Source organism: Mastomys coucha, unplaced genomic scaffold (genome assembly GCF_008632895.1).
Source record: "Mastomys coucha isolate ucsf_1 unplaced genomic scaffold, UCSF_Mcou_1 pScaffold21, whole genome shotgun sequence".
NCBI classification, from domain to species: Eukaryota; Metazoa; Chordata; class Mammalia; order Rodentia; family Muridae; genus Mastomys; species Mastomys coucha.
Window position 1 is genome coordinate 38,395,332 of NW_022196904.1, and position 18,106 is coordinate 38,413,437.

General features: G+C 42.2%; 1 protein-coding gene across 4 annotated transcripts in view; it reads right to left on the bottom strand.

Moving 5' to 3' along the window:
* The window catches only part of Hps5 (HPS5 biogenesis of lysosomal organelles complex 2 subunit 2), a 38,833-nt gene that overhangs the window by 11,380 nt on the left and 9,347 nt on the right, over nucleotides 1-18,106 (bottom strand). For all 4 annotated transcript variants that reach the window (XM_031386720.1, XM_031386719.1, XM_031386718.1 and 1 more), the window contains exons 7-16: nucleotides 14,704-14,916; nucleotides 14,328-14,399; nucleotides 9,299-9,387; nucleotides 8,244-8,422; nucleotides 7,464-7,622; nucleotides 6,359-6,545; nucleotides 5,581-5,704; nucleotides 3,677-3,826; nucleotides 3,124-3,195; nucleotides 2,275-2,840 (exon numbers count right to left, since the gene is read on the bottom strand). In XM_031386720.1, the coding sequence (XP_031242580.1) occupies nucleotides 2,275-2,840; nucleotides 3,124-3,195; nucleotides 3,677-3,826; nucleotides 5,581-5,704; nucleotides 6,359-6,545; nucleotides 7,464-7,622; nucleotides 8,244-8,422; nucleotides 9,299-9,387; nucleotides 14,328-14,399; nucleotides 14,704-14,916 (1,811 nt within the window). The remainder of the gene's footprint in view (nucleotides 1-2,274; nucleotides 2,841-3,123; nucleotides 3,196-3,676; nucleotides 3,827-5,580; nucleotides 5,705-6,358; nucleotides 6,546-7,463; nucleotides 7,623-8,243; nucleotides 8,423-9,298; nucleotides 9,388-14,327; nucleotides 14,400-14,703; nucleotides 14,917-18,106) is intronic.

An 18,106-nucleotide genomic window follows, 5' to 3' on the forward strand; every position in this document is an offset into this window, starting at 1 on the left:
ACTCAGAAATCCGCCTGCCTCTGCCTCCCAAGTGCTGGGATTAAAGGCGTGCACCACCACCGCCGGCTAAATCTTTTTTAAAAATAACTTTATTTATTATCAGTGTGCTTGCATGTATTGGGTAGGAATGGCTGCAACATCATGCACGTGGAGGTAAGAAGACAACTTGGAGTTGAGTGCTCTCATTTCCAGCCTTGCATCACAAGGCTTTTACCCTCTGAGTCATATCTCTGATCCCCCAAATTAATTAAAGACTAAAACAGCAGCAGCAGCAGCAACAACAACAACAACACACGCTTCACAACTGAAACATTATTGGAAGGCGGTACCTATCTAAAAGCCAGTCTTCAGCTTCTACTTAAAAAAGAGAGCATCTGCCCCACACTGCTTCCCATTTGACTGTGTCTGGCAGGAGCTTAAAAGAGCTGGAGATGCTTCTTATTTCACATAAAATACTTATGCTTTTAAGGCGCTCTGTGTGAACTGAAGCAGAGCTGCAACTATAGATGCATTGTCTAGGAAGCTAAAGGACCTTTAAGCTAGACAATATGCAAGACTGCTTACCTGTGGCACTACATTTTGGGCAATGAAAAAATAAAATCTCATTTGGTAGAGAAAACATGGCATCTGTTTTCAATTCTGAAGAAAAAAAAAAAAACACTTCAAAAACAGGGTAATAGCCAGGAGGTGGTGGCTCACGCCTTTAATCCCAGCACCTGGGAGGCAGAGGCAAGCGGATTTCTGAGTTCCAGGACAGCCAGGGCTATACAGAGAATCTCTGTCTCAAAAAAAAACAAAAAAAAGGGGGCTGGTGAGATGGCTCAGTGGGTAAGAGCACTGACTGCTCTTCAGAAGGTCCTGAGTTCAAATCCCAGCAGCCACATGATGGCTCACAACCATCTGTACAGCTACTCATATACATAAAAATAAATAAATAAATAAATAAATAAATAAATGTTATTTTAAAAAACCAAAAAATAAATAAATAAATAAACAAAACAGGGTAATAGAGCAAAGAGCAATGCATGTGACTGTGTCTATGAGGATGGCAGCTAGCATGAGCTGCAGCCACGCCTGAGCAGACATTGCTGGATGGCCAACACACACCTACAAGCTCCCATCCTCCAGGCCACAACAGGACAACTCCTCCATGTCCTCTGCAGTTAGGCAGTACTGGGTGGACTGGGTAAGCCACCACAAGGTACTACTCACCAGACAGTGCATTCTCCATGTTCTCCCCAGACACAGCAGCCAACCTTGGCCATGAACCTCAGGGAAGGAGAGAGCTGAAAACACTGTAAGGAACCTCAAGGGCAGGATTCTGCAAAGAAGAGAGCTAGCTGTCCACTGACTGAATGAAACCTCTCCCAGAGTATTACACAAGCAAGAACTAAGATGGTATGTCTGAGTTGAACAATGCGCCGCAGCAGTTTAGCCTGCCCAGCTACCATCTGTGCCTCCATCACCTCATCTACAAAAAGCATCAGCACCATCTACTCTCAAGTCTGTTAGAATATGACAAGCATTCACCACTTCTCAGTACTCGGTATGCTCACCACAGCAGCAAACACTCTGATGTTAGCAAGTCACTGAAAGGATTTTGTCATCCCATATCTGCACCCATAAACATTTTACTTTAACCCCAACTGTCCTAACAGTGCCATGTCATTTTCTGAATGTCACTTTAAGAAAAATTAAACTAAGAGTAACAAAGTAAGTCAATGTTTGAAGAACTATTAAAGTTTAAATTAGTAGAAAACAGGACCATTGAGATGGTTCACTGGAAAAAGATGCTTGCTACCAAGTCTGACACCTGAGTTCATTCCTAGGAGAGAACTGACTCCAAAGTTGTCCTCTGACTTCTACAACTGTGCCATGATACACACACACACACACACACACACACACAGAGAGACAGAGAGACAGAGAGACAGAGCGAGCGAGCACAAAGGGCTGGAGAGATGGCTCAGCAGCAGGGGAAAGCACTTGCGGTTCTTGAGGAGGACATGGCTATGGCTTCCATCCTCCTTTAAGAAGAGGCCCACAACCACCTCTAACTCCTGCTCCAAGGGATGTGATGCTCTCTGGTTTCTTGAGGCACCTGTATGCATACGGCACACACATATACATACAAATGCATATTTTTTTAAAAGAGCAAGTAGAAAACAGAAGGGAGCCTGGCCAGACAGAAGAGAGTTCTATCCAAATCTTTTGTCAAGTACCCACATTATAAAATACCTCTACATTTGGTAATGCCACCTGATAGATAGTTACCTTTCAGTCCTTCAACAAAAGTTTCCCAAACGCAAGGGCTGTCGTAGGTAAGCTTGATACTCTCCTTTGCTCTTTTCAAGTCCAGGAGAAAAAAGTACTTCTTTAGGAAACAACAAGCCAGGATTTCTGGAGAGAGCTGCTGTAAAGCCTGGTCCACATGCCCACCTAAGCTTTCCATCGCTGAAGTCAACACGTTCAGTTCCAAGCACAAAGTTGTCAATTCCGACAAGTCCTTCCGAAGGCTGTTTGCTATGGTGTATGGAGAACATACTTGAAAACTGTCAGCCAAGGGCTCACTAAGGCTGCTTACAGGGTCACAGGTTATCTGACCTCCAGTTTCTTCAGTACCTAAAGAGACCCTTCTTTCTTCTCCATTCTCTTCATCTAATACTCTCTTTTCTGACTCGCCAAGCAGGTGCACATCCAGGTTTGATTTCACGGGTAGACTGCTGGTATTGGAAAAGTCTTTCATGGCAAATGTTTTTTCTAACTGTGAAAGCCACTCATGTAAAACCATTCTTAGCAACTTGGGCTCAAACAGAACCAGAGGGTCCAGTAACTTGGTCCTATATAAAAGAGATGAATGTAAAGTTGTTTCATTGTTTTTTCTAAAACAATTTAAACAAACTTAACTGATAAAGCATACTCATCTGGGATAAGTGTTGCTTTTGAGCATTTTAAATGACAATTATCCCACAAGCCTACAAGACAGACAACACTGACTCTGGAGCACATTACTGATTATTGAACATTCATTGCAAATGAGGCTACTTCTGATCTAGACAGTCAAGACCATTGCAGATACAGTGCAGAGGCCACCCCCATGCACTGTAGACCCTTCACACTCACATTGCTTCTGCTGTCGCTGCTGTGAGTTCTTGAAGGCAATCTTCTTCAGGAGGTTGATGAATTTCTTTCTCCCTAGAAAAGCACAAAAAAGAAAGAATCCTCTTCACAGGCAACAGGGACAACCAGGGGCAAGTATGTTACATGTTGCATTGCCTTAAAGAGTCTTTTTCCCCCAGTATCTTCATTAAATATTCTCTTCTAATTCATCAAGCAATGACACTTCCTAGAGCTGACAGGACAGACAGCATTAAGGATGTGAAGTTACAAGCTAGTCAGAAGAGCTAGGACACAACCTGATCTTAGTCATCTCCTCTTAATTTAACACTCAGGAATGTGACAAGATGACAGAGAAGGAGAAAGGTGAATGAGGCACAAGACTGAAGTTCTGTCTCAACAAATATTAATTCTTTGTAAACTGTGGAATTTACAGATTCTGTGCTATGCAACAGTCTTCAACGAGCAGCATCACACATACAGGGTTTCCAACAGTACCATCTATGGCTTTTGCTGACTGGCAGTTGCCCTAGCATTCTAGACACAGGCACAGGCTTACTCAGTGTCCTCCTCCAGAGAGCAGGTGACTGCATTCACTTCCTCTTCATGTGCTCGGTCAGCATCCTTGGATTCAAATGTCTCTTTCAGCTCTGGGCTTGCATGAAGGGTGCCAATCTTCTCAGTAGTTTTACGCACAAAGCTGGAAACACTGGAAGTGAAATACCAAAAATGTACCATGAAATTATATCAACACTGTCAAGAGTTGATATATAACACTAGTTATCTATCATGGTTGCTCTAACATTTGTTTCTGATGTTTCTATGCTTGCATTAGTGCTACTAAGCCAGCTTGAACTTAATAACAAGACAGATTCTGCTCATAACAATTTTTCTAATCAATCACATTTCACACGAGTCTCACATAAACTTATAATACAGTGATTCATTGTGTTTATAGAACTATCCTAAAGCTGGGTGGTAGTGGCATATACCTTTAATCCCAGCCTTTAGTCAGAAGGCAAAGGGAGATGGATCTTTGTGAGTTTGAGACCATGCTGACCTTGGTCTAAAGAGCAAATTCCAGAACAGCCAAAGCTACACATAGAAATCCTGTCTCAAAAACAAAAACGCAATGACAACAACAACAACCCACTGTCCCGAGCCCAGTGAGTTACTGCTAAAGGGAAGGTCTCTAATCCAGTTGTTCCTGCAATGTCATGCCTCCTTCAAGTCAGGCAAGGTAAACATGTGACCATCAGCCACTTTCTAGTGGGAGAATAACAAGGATTACTTCATGGGACTTAGCTCCCAACTTTTCACAACAGGTACAGAAGGACAGACAAGGAGTGTACCCAGCAGGGCTCGGGCAAGTAGCTGAGCAGAAGATATACCTTCTCTCTCGTTCTCAGAGCCAAGACTGGAAAAAAAATTTCAAAAATCTCCAATTTCTCCCAGATGATGGCATGTACTTTTAACTCAGCATTCAAGAAGCAGAGGCAAGTGGATCTCTGTTTGAGGCCAGCCCATTCTACATATGGAGCTGCATGTCAGCTAGAGCTACATAGTGAAGACATGCTTCAAGAAGGAGAGAAAAATCCTCCAGTTTTGCCCCATTGAGTGAGAAAGGATCAAGGACTAAAGGGCCAGCCAGCGAGACACCGCAGCAAGTAAAGGTGCTTACTACTCTTTCAGAGAACCCGGGCTCACTTCCAGCACTCACATGAAGGCTCACAAGCACCTGAAACTCCAGTTCCAGAGAATCTACCATGGTTTTGCTCCTACAGACACCCACACACACATGGTACACATAAAACTCACACACATAAATACAAATAGATAAATCTTCACATACACAGAAAAAGACAAATGGGCCAGCGAGAAGGCTGCAGAGGTAAAAGCACTGGCCACCAAGCCTGGCAAGTTGAGTGACATCCCTGGAATCCACACAGCAGAGACCTGATGAGACACAGTGGTCTTCTTCCTCTACATGGACACACTACAGCATACACCAGAGATGAGACCACTTTGCTCTGTGTGGGGTGGAAGTGGGGGCACATCTACAACTTAATACTCAGCTATGCAAACGAAGAGGAACACAGTTCCCCAAGGTTAAAAGGAGAAATTTGTAGTTTATATTAACAGGTTACTAGAGAAATAACTTAAGAGACTTTCTTTTTATCTTTTAAAATGTCTTTTCCAGGGCTGGAGAGATGGCTCAGCGGTTAAAAGCACTGACTGTTCTTCCGAAGGTCCTGAGTTCAAATCCCAGCAACCACATGGTGGCTCACAACTAGCCGTAATGAGAACTGCCACCCTCTTCTGGGGTGCCTGAAGACAGCTACAGTGTACTTACGTATGATAATAAATAAACCTTTAAAAAAAAAGTCTTTTTCTTCTCAGTATGTCATGTGTCAACTAAAGCTAAATGAGACATGGGATTAAAGGTCAAGATGGTTTGCTTACCTGTCTTTCATAGCCTGAAGAGACATGAGGGGAGATGGAGAACGAAATGGCAGTGCAATGCTGAAGGGCAGAAAGGCTTCACTCTTATCTACCTCAGACATCACTGGACTGTGGGAAGCACCGTCTGATAAAATGAAGGAGGGAAAAAACAAACATCGAATCACATGGAAGACTTTTAAAAAAACTAAACAAATTCAGAAATGAATAAACCAAAGGAAATGAAGGATTCAATACCAAAATCATAACTGACCCAGATACAAATGAGCACAGAACACAGGTTTATGGGATGCATGGATGGTCCACATGAAACACTGAGCCAGGTACCTTCATCCATCTACTAACCCTGAATCCCCACAAGCCACAAAGGTAGTTTAGAGTTTCTACTAATCTCTTCTCAACAGCTCAGTCACAGGAATGCTGGAACATTGAAAAGGGAAGGCAATGGCTCCCAAACCTGGAGCCATCTTTCATTCCTAGTGGAAAATAATGTGGTTAGTGAGGGTAAAAATCTTTGTTATTTTGGCTAATGATCTGTCTTAAGCTGTCCAGCATTTATGATGCATGACCCAAATTAGGCACTTTACAAATGTTAGTTCAAACAAGAGGTTAAAGACAACCTATGTCCCAGCACCCTCTAGGGACCAGTGGAGCTAGGGGTGGCTAGTCTCTACCATGTTAACCTTCACTCAGACCACAGAAACTCTTTGCATAAGATTACCCTGTCAACACACAGAGAGCAACTGTTCCTTGTCAGTGACCAACAAGAGACACCCATCACCTTCACTTCTGTTTGCACCACAGCCCTGCTCTGGCTGATCCTCTTCCTGGTGTGATGCAAACTCTTTAAGTCTCTCATCTTCTGAGAAGGTCTGGCTGTGAAGGGAGCAAGAATCTTCGTCGGACTGACTGCCTCTTCTACTACTGATGATACGATAAATACCAGAGTCCAAGATGCTAAAACTCTCCTAAAAATGAAAAGAATGCCCCTCAAAATCAAAATTCTCTTGTATAACACTACACAGCTTTTCCCAAATAATATCAGTGCTAGAGTCTAAGGTCAATGGCAGCAACAACTACAGTTCATCAGCATACACTAGTGAAAAAGGAGTTTGGGCACCTTGCACAGGGGTATCACATAAGCTACTGGTACCATGTCACCCACCATATTTCTCAGCCTGTCCTGTCTTTGGAAAGCAGGTATCGAGGAAGGCCATTGGAATGAGACAGTCCTAAGACCTTGGGTGACATAAAACATCTGAAATCACAAACTGAAAACAACCTCACCTAGACAGGAAACTGTGTGAAGAACATTTGGGAGCAGCAAGCAGTAAACAGTGACAAGAACAAATGTAGCTTCAAGACACACCTGCTGTTCCTCATGGAAGAAAACTACCCTGCTACATGCTGGATTCTGAATGTGTTCCTATATTGATCTCAATCTATGGTGCTACGGGAGATGCAGAGCTCAGTAGAAAATTGGACAATATCGACCAAGCATGCATTAAACTTTCTCAAACCACATGCCAAAATAACCCTTCCTTCTTACCAACCATTTAGCTCATCGGAGTCTGTCAAAATAAAAAAAGCTGACAGCTCCATGCCACTATTGCCCCCAAAACTACATGGAAAGCAAAAAAGATCCTTGGACTTACTCATCTCCCTGTAAGATCCACTCCTAAAAGAATTACTAAGCTAGCAAATGACTCAGTGGGTGAAGGCCCCTGATGCCAAGTAAGATGACCCGAGTTCAACCCTCAGAACCTACCCGGAAGAAGGAAAGAACTGACTCCTGAAAACTGTCCCCCATCTCCATTTGTGCACTTTGCCTCTTTCCCTACAACACACACATACTAAATAATTAAGTTAAAAAGAAAAGCACTTACATGTGATGAAATGGAGCTTCTTCTACTACTGCACGCTGAATCCAAAGGCTCAAATTTTAAGATCAAATCATCCAGCTGAGAAATCAGTTCACTGTAGGCTGTAAGATCCAGTTGAGATTTCAAATGCTCCAATTTATCTGCAGTCAATGTTTTTCTTGCCTAATAAAAAGATAAGAAAACCCCATCAAAACAGCTTACTGTTTGTAACTGCATCTATATCCAAATAGCCAAAGGGCTAAAGGCACACCCACAAGAAGAAGCCTTCCCAGGTGTTTTGAGAAGGCTGAGTTAAGCTAGCAACACTTAGAACATATTCTATATTGAGTTATGAGTTCATATATGTACAGTCAGCCCTCTTAAAACAAGCGCTACAGTTTAAATATATTTGTAAGCTAATCTGATTTTTGCTTTGTTTTGTTTTTCAAGACAGAATTTCTTGGTGTAGCCCTGGATGTCTTGGGACTCACTTGTTGACCAGACTAGCCTCAAATTCATGTAGATCTACCTACCTTTGCCTTTCAAGTGCTAGGTCTAAGATAAGAGTGTGTATTTCCATGGGCTGCTCTGATACTTTCTTAAAATCAAAACCATACCATCTTTATTACCCTTCACCCACCCCAGTTACATCTGCCACGCTTTCTCTGGAGACATTAGCTCTACATGTGTAATTCATATAGAAAGGTTAATAAAGACAAGCAACCTTATAACAATCCTGAAAGCTTAGACGGTGTGACAGTTGACAAACCCATAATTGACATTCACAAGTAAACTCTAACTCACTCTGCTGGTAATAATAGAATTTTGGAAGAGACAACATGTGTGAGCAGCCAGGTCCCACAGGCCTCTCCTTAACAGGCGTTCTACACAGCGCTCCACAGACAACAGGGAAAGATGTGAGATTTTCCCATTAATGTGTAAACAGAACAATTCGTTCTTGTAGACAGCTACATCCTGAATATCTAAAAACAACAAAGGTAAAAAAAACTCACAAGAGTGAACAGAGAGGATATTAATCAAACAACCCTTACTGTTTTTGTAAGGCCCCAGCAGGGGATGTAGCTTGTGAAGGGGCACTTACCTACAATGTACCAGACCCCACACTTGATTCCCAGCAGAGAAATGGGAATTCTACCATTTTTACATGGGCTACAATCATACTTATAAAGTGAATAAGATTTGGCTCACTGAAATTTCATCTTTTTATACTTGTACTTCAATGAAGAAATCATATTTAGATACTTTTCTAAAGTTAGAAAACAAAAACCCACAGCTCTCTGATCTAAAAATCTTAAGTGTAATACACTATTTCCTGTGACAAGGAATTGGGAGTGAAAAAGTAGGAAATATGCTTTGGGCTAGAGAATATTCCAGCAAATTACAACCTGGTGTTCACATGAACAGATTTTTACAAGTATTTAAAAGAGTGAATTTATGTATCTTTTAAAATATAGTAAACAAAATTAATCACACATAAAGAGGTATCTATCTTGACTAAATTGACTAAATCTTGAAAGAATTTAACAAACTAGTTTGCAAGGCGCATCCTCAATTGGGGGGAAAAAACCTATAAGAAATCAATGTGGACCAATGATGACTCTCTTCTTTCTCTCTCAGAAGACCCAAAAGCCAACGTCAAAGAACTACCTTAGCAGCAGTGGCAAACTTTCCTACGGGTCTGGTTTTAACCAAGGATACGGGACTGATTTTCTCTGTGTTAGTCCCACACAATTATTTCCTGCATTTTCAACTTCTCTCATTATAAAAGAATCATCCTACAATTAATTTTCATACATAATTATGAGACTAAGTTACCTAAGAAAGAAAAATATAATTACCCTTGACTTCACTCCAAAGAAGAACTTGAACATTCTGAGGAATGAAAATATAAATTCCCTTTTCTGACCAAGTCAGCACACAGTGTTCACTGGAAAAGAAAATAAAAGAAATCAAACAACCAAACCAAAACAACAACAACAGCAATCACAACTACACCCTCAGGCTTACTAGCACACAGGACTTTATGAGTCCCTGGACTCAATCTCTCATTGGCTATTAAAGTAAGGGAAAATACAGCAATGACCCAGCTGAACACACCCTCCCATCTCCTTTCTTAAGATTTTATTTATTGGGCTGGGGAGATGGCTCAGCAGGTAAGAGCACTGACTGCTCTTCCAAAGGTCCTGAGTTCGGATCCCAGCAACCACATGGTGGCTCACAACCACCCGTAATGAGATTGGACGCCCTCTTCTGGTGCGTCTGAAGACAGCTGCAGTAAATTACACCGGAGCAAGCGGGACTGGAGCCAGCGGGGCCCAAGTGAGCTGGCCAGAGCGAGTGGGGCCTGCAGAGGTCCTGAGATCAACAGCAGCCACACACGATAGCTCACGGCCATCTGTACAGCTACAGTGTACTCATACACATAAAAAAAAAAGATTTATTTATTTATTTTATGTGTATGAGTACACTGTGGCTGTCTTCAGACACACCAGAAGAAAGCATCAGATCCCATTACAGATGGTTGTGAGCCACCATGTGGTTGCTGGGAATTAAACTCAGGACCTTTGGAAAAGCAGTCAGTGCTCTTAAGGACTGAGCCACCTCTCCAGCCCCCGCTCCCATCTCCTTTCTAAGTCCAATAAAAATACAGCATCAAATGCTGCCAAGTGAGAAGATTGAGACACAAACACAAATAGTTCCTAGAAAAAGAAAAGGCTGGTATCTCGAAAAAGAAATACCTATTAAGAGGGACTTATGTGGCACTTATTCAGCTTCTCAGATATAACATACAGACACTCATTTAAACAGACCAGCATCTTACAGTGAATCATCTCAGGAGTCCCCATCAGGAAAGGCAAGATTCTGACTTTCTCAGTGTGCAGATGACAAAGGTTGAGACCAGCTAGCCAACACCATGCCAGTAGTACTGTGAAGGCTCTAGCCATATTAGCTAAGAGCCCCATCAAGGTACAGGTATTTCTTTGTCAGAGATGAAATAACATGGCAGGGCCATTCACATGAGGGCAGAGCCTCACACTAGACTGAGGAGTGCCACTCCACAGCTAGAGCTTCCCTCTAATCTCACAGAACCTTTCTCCCGCCTTCATCCCCAGAAACTCACTCCCTGTTTCCTGGAATCCTGATTATTCCACTTTACTGAATTTTCAAAAATAATGGACTTCCTAACTACCACAACCAACAATCCTTTACCATTCCCCATTTCCTTGGCCCCAGGCAAAGACTGATCCTTGCTCATGGCCCTTTCTTCCCTACACATCCCTGGCCCTCCACTGGCCTCTTTTCCTGCCATCTTTCTCTTCCAAATGTGAATGTTTCTCATGTCCGTCATTCACTGTGTCATGGCTGCAGGTTTTACAGTGCATACACATCTCCCTTTCTCCTGGTTGGGGCATTGCCCAGCAGCAAATCTCCTACTCTGGGCACTCACAAAGAGTCAGCAGATCCGCTGGACAGTGGTGGCGCACGCCTTTAATCCCAGCACTTGGGAGGCAGAGGCAGGTGGATTTCTGAGTCTGAGGCCAGCCTGGTCTACAGAGAGAGTTCTAGGACAGCCAGGGCTATACCGAGAAACCCTGTCTCGGAAAAAAAAAAAAAAATCAGCAGATCCACTTCCCTCCAAAGCCTAGAACAGCTTCACACCTTGTCCTGCACTTGGCTATTTCTAATCCACCCTACTCACGGCTTTACCATGTACTGGAGTTGTTTTTGTTTGTTTGTTTTTTTTTTCCAGAAACAAACATCTCTACAACAATTCTATAAACCTGAGAACTCAGAGTTTCCTTTATGTATACCCAACAGTACTAAACTGGTTCAGTGGCTAGGAAAGCATCAGTGATAGCCACAGCATTTGAGTGTGTGTAAATATCAAACATTCTGTCAATGTGACAGTCAAGCTCTCCATCCCTAACGGAAAGCAATCTACGTGACAAAGATGAAGGAACTGATGAAAGTCCTAATTCAAAAATCACTAAAATTGGAAAAATACCTTTAAGAGTCAAACAATCTCTGGGCAAAGATAAATATGATCATAAGTTTGATATTCAACTTTCAAAATTTATTATTTTAATTACATTTTTTGTTTGTTTTTGTTTTTCCTTTTGTTTTTCGGGACAAAGTTTCTCTGTGTAGCTCTAGCTGTCATGGAACTGAGAGATCTGCTGGCCTCTATTTCCTGAATGTTGAGATTAAAGGCATGTGCGACCACACGAGACTAAAAATTCTATTTTTATTTATTTTGTATCCATGCATGCATTCATGTGTACAGGAATGCATGCACCATGGACATTTGTGGAGGTCAGACAATAGCTTGCAAGAATCTGTTCTCTCCTTTGATCATGTGGATCCTAAGGACTAAACTCAGGAATTCAGGCTTGGCAGCACATACCTTTATGCACTGAGCCATTTCAGACTCCCAGTTTATAAAATGCCTTAGAAATAATGACCCATGACTGAGAGATGACTCAGCAGTTAAGAACACTGGATGCTCTTCCAGAAGGCCCAGGTTTAATTTCCAGTTCATGGCAGTTCACAGCTGTCTGTAACTCCAGTTCCAAGGGATCTAACACCCTCACACAGACATACATGCAGACAAAACACCAACGCACATTACATAATAATAAATTTTAAAAATAGTAAAAGGAAAAGAAAAGAAAGAAAGGATGGAAGGAAGAAAGAGAAAAATAACCCAGAGGCTTGGTGGATAAGAGCATTCTGTTCTTCCGGACGACCCAAATTAGTTCCCAGGACCCATGCCTGGCAGCTTAACACTTCTGCCACCTCTAGCAACAGGAAAGCCAACACACTATCTTCTGACCTTGTCCAGGACTACTAAATACAAGGTGTGTGTGTGTGTGTGTGTGTGTGTGTGTGTGTGTGTGTGTGTGTGTATGTGTGTGTGCGCGCGTGTGTATCTGCGCTCACGTGCGCGTGTAAAATGACTATTAAAGAAATAGTAGCCAGGCCTGGCGGTGGTGCCGAACGCCTTTAATCCCAGCACTTGGGAGGCAGAGGCAGGCAGATTTCTGAGTTTGAGGCCAGCCTGGTCTACAGAGTGAGTTCCAGGACAGCCAGGGCTATAGAGAAACCCTGTCTCAAGAAAAAACAAAAAAACAAAAAAACAAAAATGAAGGAGATAAGGAGACTTAAGAGCCCATGCTTATACTTCATACATTCTTCATGCTGTAATTCTTTCACTGATAATAAACTGGGATACCAAAGCTGAAAGAAACATTCAAGAAGCCAAAGGAAAAAATATAAATAAAAAAAAAAAAAAATCAAAGAAGTTGGGCATAACAACACATGCCTCTGATCACAGCACCTAGGAGAGGAAGGCAATCTTCAACAGTATCAGGAACAAAGTCAGAGAAAAGAAAGGGACACCATATACATTGTGACATGAGTATGTATTATTTTAACCCTTGGGGAAAATAAGTTAACATCTTTACTGTATTTTAGAAGGCAGTACCCCTTGAAAAAGCCCAGTCAATGCCCATACTGCAGGGTACCTATAAAAACCACTGTCATTCTCCGTGTTTTCAATCAGTTATATTAACTAGCAGAAGAGATACTAAATAATTTCTTACTGTTAATGGAGTGCAAGCTCAAATCCCTCTACCCATGCAGGACAAGCAGCTGACAACGGAAGTGGCATTCTATGCTGCTCAGTATCTGATGCTGCACTTGTGCCATGAGGTGAGCTAACTCCTAAGTGAGAATGAGTTGAGCCAGCTTGGAGCAGATCTTTCTTGTAAGTTACTTGTTGGAGGACCTAAAAGGCAGAGAGCTGATGTTCCACTGAGCCTCCAAGAACAGACTCCATAACCGTTTATGTCCTACATGCCAACACTGACGTCCTAGATCACTACAGTACCCCACCAAGTAGGGAGCATATAAGAACATATAAGATCCTTTACCAGTAAGTATTAATGGCCAGAAAGCTCCGACAATTATAAACTCTCCTACTGGTTTGGAAAGAGATCTCTTCGTTTCTCTTATGTACCGAATACTGTATCAACACAGTCATCTCCAAACATCCCAAAGATAACATAACATAAAATCAACCTTAAGAAGCTGGTAGTGAGGCCAAAGGTACACAGCTCAGTGGTTAGAAGCCCAACAGCTCTTCCAGAGGACCTCCGCTCGATTCCTAGTGCCTTCATGCTGGCTCACAAATGTCTGTAACTCCAGCTCCAGATCTGATGTCCTCTAGCTCCAGTCATGAAAATGGTGTACAGACATATATGCAGGCAAAGCACTCATATGTGTAAAATAAGATAAAAATATAAAGAATACACACACACACATACACACAAAGTTGAAAATAGTCCCAGCTACTTGAGAGACTGAGAAAAGATTTCTTGGTCCCAAGAATTTGAGGTTAACCTGAGCAACACAGCAAGATTCTACCTTGGGGTTCAGCTCAGTGGTAGACTGCTTACCTAGCATGCATAAGACTCCCAGTTTGATTCCCAGTGACAACAACAACAAAAAAAATTTTTTAAGCTGAACCCTGGAGTTTAGCTTAGGGGTCGAAAAGTAACTTAGCTACACTAGGCCCTGTATTCAAACTCTAGCATCATTTTTTAAAATTGAAAAATAAGCCAGGTGGTGGTAGTGCATGCCATTAATCCTAGCACTCGGGAGGCAGAGGCAGGTGGATCTCTGAGTTTGAGGCTAGCTTGGTCTATAAGGTGAGTTCCAGGACAGCCAGGGCTACACAGAAGAGACCCTGTCTTGAAAAACAGACAGACAGACAGACAGACAGACAGACAGACAACAAAAATTGAAAACGAAATATAAATGCAAATGGCCTCTGAACAAAGAAAAAGAGGTGAAGGAGAAACTCACCTAAGGTGCAAGAGCTTGGGGAATGCCAGAGACTGGGGGGATCCAGCTGTGGGATCATACTGAAGCGCCGACCTAGAAGGGAAGCACACCTGCTAACGTAAGCACACCTGCTAACGACTCAAGCACAACTTAAAAGCATACTTTCTGCAACATAGAGAAAGGGTGGCCTTGACAAATTCAAGCACCTAAATCGCATCTCCCCTTATTCAAGTCACTCTATTCACAAGAAAGACAGTTGCTTAAGGACTCTCCGGTTTCTCTGAATCTTTTAATAAAAATTCCACCTCCCTCTTAAAAGGTAGAATCAAATCTTGACCATCCCACAATACCATAACTTTTAACCCAGCGTGTCCAGGAAGTCCCATGTAGTGGCTACCTTGCAGTGATCACAGGGAGGGGTGGCATTGACAGGAGCTTCTTGAACTGGTGTGTACTGAGCACTTCCCCATCAAAGTTCACTTCCCACATCCTGGAGCCTGGGCGGGCACAGTAGATCAGAGGCTGCTGACCCCCAGCACACCTTCCGGGGAAGAAACAAGCCCCATATTCTCCATCTCTTTCCTTATTTCCAATTTTCCAAAACTTCTCCCTAATTTCCAGAAACAAAGACAAACGTGGTTTACTTATAAAAAAGAAATGCCATATAACCATACCCACAATGCCCTTTTCCTCTTTCTGCGCTGTCAGTATTACACATGAACACAATGGCAGGGTAGGTCCAAACCGGGCTGGTTCCCTATAACCACTCTGGAACAGGAAACCAAGCTCTTCACATCACTGCTGTTTACTATCCACACAGTGAGGAAGACCTGTTTCAGATCTGAAAGGCATCATTGCTAAAAACCACTCTGTTCACACATGAACCCTACTGACTGCTTTCCAAGACACTAGTAAAACACAATTCTTTAGATGCTCCATGCAAGCAAGTTACTTTCCAACTGTGTCCAAGGTCCTGCTTCACTTCAAACATCCAGTGAACTCTTTCTTTTCTTAAAATCCAGGTTCTTTTGAAATTCTGTGTCTTGGGACATTCTGGTCCCTTAGCAGGATAGTTAGATATGAGAGCTGAGCTTCATGGGACACAGAGAAGATAACAGACAGCTTGCTCCTTCGTAAAAACTCCTCTCACTTTTTCTGTTTCTGTTACCTGTCTGTTTGAATTTTGGTTTTGTGTGCTTGAAACAGGGTCTCCCTCTGCAGCCCAGGCCAATCTAGAATTTATTATGTAGCCAGGATGGACTTGAACTCTCAGTAGCTCTTGTGCCTCAGCCTCTTATATGCTGAGATTACTTTCTTTTTACAATTGTTTTTAGTTGGCAAACAAAATAATGGGTTTCACTCTGACATTTGATACATGTATGTCATGGACTTTACTGGCAATTACGTCCTCATCAGTCTTTTACTGCCAACATCACCTTTCACCTCCCCACCCTCCTATCTCCTCTCCTACTAGATCCCATCCCCATCTGTTGGACATCTACCCTCTGATCAGGTCAACTGATACACATGCAGTTAAACAAATGCACACACATGCTTGTTATATATACAACTATATATAATTCCAGAATCTCCATGACAGACAACCTACAGTGCTTGTCCCTTCCCTCCCCTCTAATAGTCCCCTTTTTTCAAGTCGTTTGTGTATACAGGCACATTTGTATATGTATTTTTATTCAAATGCAGATTCTACAAATGGAAGAAAATGGGTCTCCTGATAAATCTTCTTTATGACGTGGCTGCACCTCTCTTCCTTTGAGAAATGCTCAATTATTCTTGTCTTATACTCTGCTTTCACAGAAAGTACCACATTACAGATGGCAACTGTGTCTACTTAAATGGTAGATTATGAATTTTCAGGACACAGGGTTTTTTTCCCTCCTTAGTAGTTGTATTTCTTCTATGCAGTGTTTGGCCCATGGAAAGCACTCAGTTTTGTTTTGCTTCAGACAGAGTGTCACTGTGCAGTCCAGGCTAGCTTCAAACTCCGTCCACTAGTCCCTACCACTATTGTCAAGAGCTGGGATTACAGGTGAGCCCCAGTTCACTCGGGTCATGAATTCAGTCTCTTCTTCTTGGAGGATAACCTAATGTTCTTTTGTAGGAGTCTGCTAAGACCCTCGATGAATCAATATTCTTCCACTTATTTCATTTATAAATAAACTATTTTATTGTGAGAATATGGATATAAAAATGCTCTGAAATAGCCGGGCATGGTGGTAGGCACCTTTGCTCCCAGCACTTGGGAGGCAGAGGCAGGCAGATCTCTGTGAGTTCAAGGCCAGCCTTGTCCACAAAGCCAGTCCAGGACAGCCAGAGCTGGTTACACTGAAAAAAACTTGTTGAGGGGCAGGGGGAGGAAGCTTTGAAATATATAAAGTACTATAAGAAGTTCTAAGTTTAATTATTAGGCTGCTTGGGCTGAAGAGATGGCTCAGCAGTTAAGAGCACTCTCTGCTCTTCCGAAGATCCTGAGTTCAAATTCGAGCAACCACATGGTGGCTCACAACCATCCATAACAAGATCTGACACCCTCTTCTGGAGTGCCTGAAGACAGCTACAGTGTACTTACATATAATAAATAAATAAATCTTTAAAAAAATTATTAGACTGCTTATTTGTTATATTGCCAGTGATAAGTTTGAATGCCTGATCCTTCTACCTCCATTATTTTAAGCGCTGGAATTACATTATGTGCCAACAAACCCAGTTTAGGAGTTCCAGTTTTTAGAGAACTCTATTTGTTGGGTAGAATATAGGGGTTAAAACTAAACAAAAACATTGTGTGAGCTTTTAAGTTATTATACTATCCATGATCCCCCAAACTGAATTGCAGCTAATAATAGAAGGGGACAATTTTACATGCTCTTTCCACAACAGGTTCTACATTCCTGCAATTCAACTCTAGCTGAACCCCATAAAATGCACACTTATGGCCTTGTTTATTGTAGAATTCTCACTTTTTTGAGAAAGCTTGAAATTTTGAATAACAAAATTTTGTTTGTTTGTTTTTTGGTTTTGTTTTGTTTTGGTTTGATTTGGTTTTGATTTTGTTTTTTTCAAGACAGGGTTTCTCTGTATAGTCCTGGCTGTCCGGAACTCATTCTGAGGTTGGCCTTGAACACAGAAATCCACCTGTCTCTGCATCCCAAGTGCTGGGATTAAAGGCATGGGCCACCACCGACTGGATGAATAACAAATTTTTAAAGAAGGGAACCCTCAGAGCTCCCAGGGACTAAACCACCAATCAAAGAGTACACATGATGGGACTCATGGCTCCAGCTCCATATGTAGCAGAGGATGACCTAGTCAGTCATCAAGGGCAGGAGAGGCCCTTGGTCCTGTGAAGGTTCTATGCCCCAGTGTAGGGGAATGCCAGGGCCAGGAAGCGGGAGAGGGTGGGTTGGTGAGCAGGGGAAGGGGAAAGCGAATGGGCTTTTTTTTTTTTTTTTTCAGGAGAGGAAGCTGGGAAAGGAGATATCATTTGAAATGTAAATAAAGAAAATACCTAATAAAAAAATAAATAGCCGGGCAGTAGTGGCGCACGTCTTTAATCCCAGCACTTGGGAGGCAGAGGCAGGCAGATTTCTGAGTTCAAGGCCAGCCTGGTCTACAGAGTGAGTTCCAGGACAGCCAGGGCTACACAGAGAAACCCTGTCTCGAAAAATAAAATAAAATAAAATAAATAAAAATTAAAAAAAAACAAATTAGGCCCATAAAAATGAAGCCTGGAAACTAGAAAATCTCTACAACCAGGAGTCAAAATAAACCTTTCCTCCCTG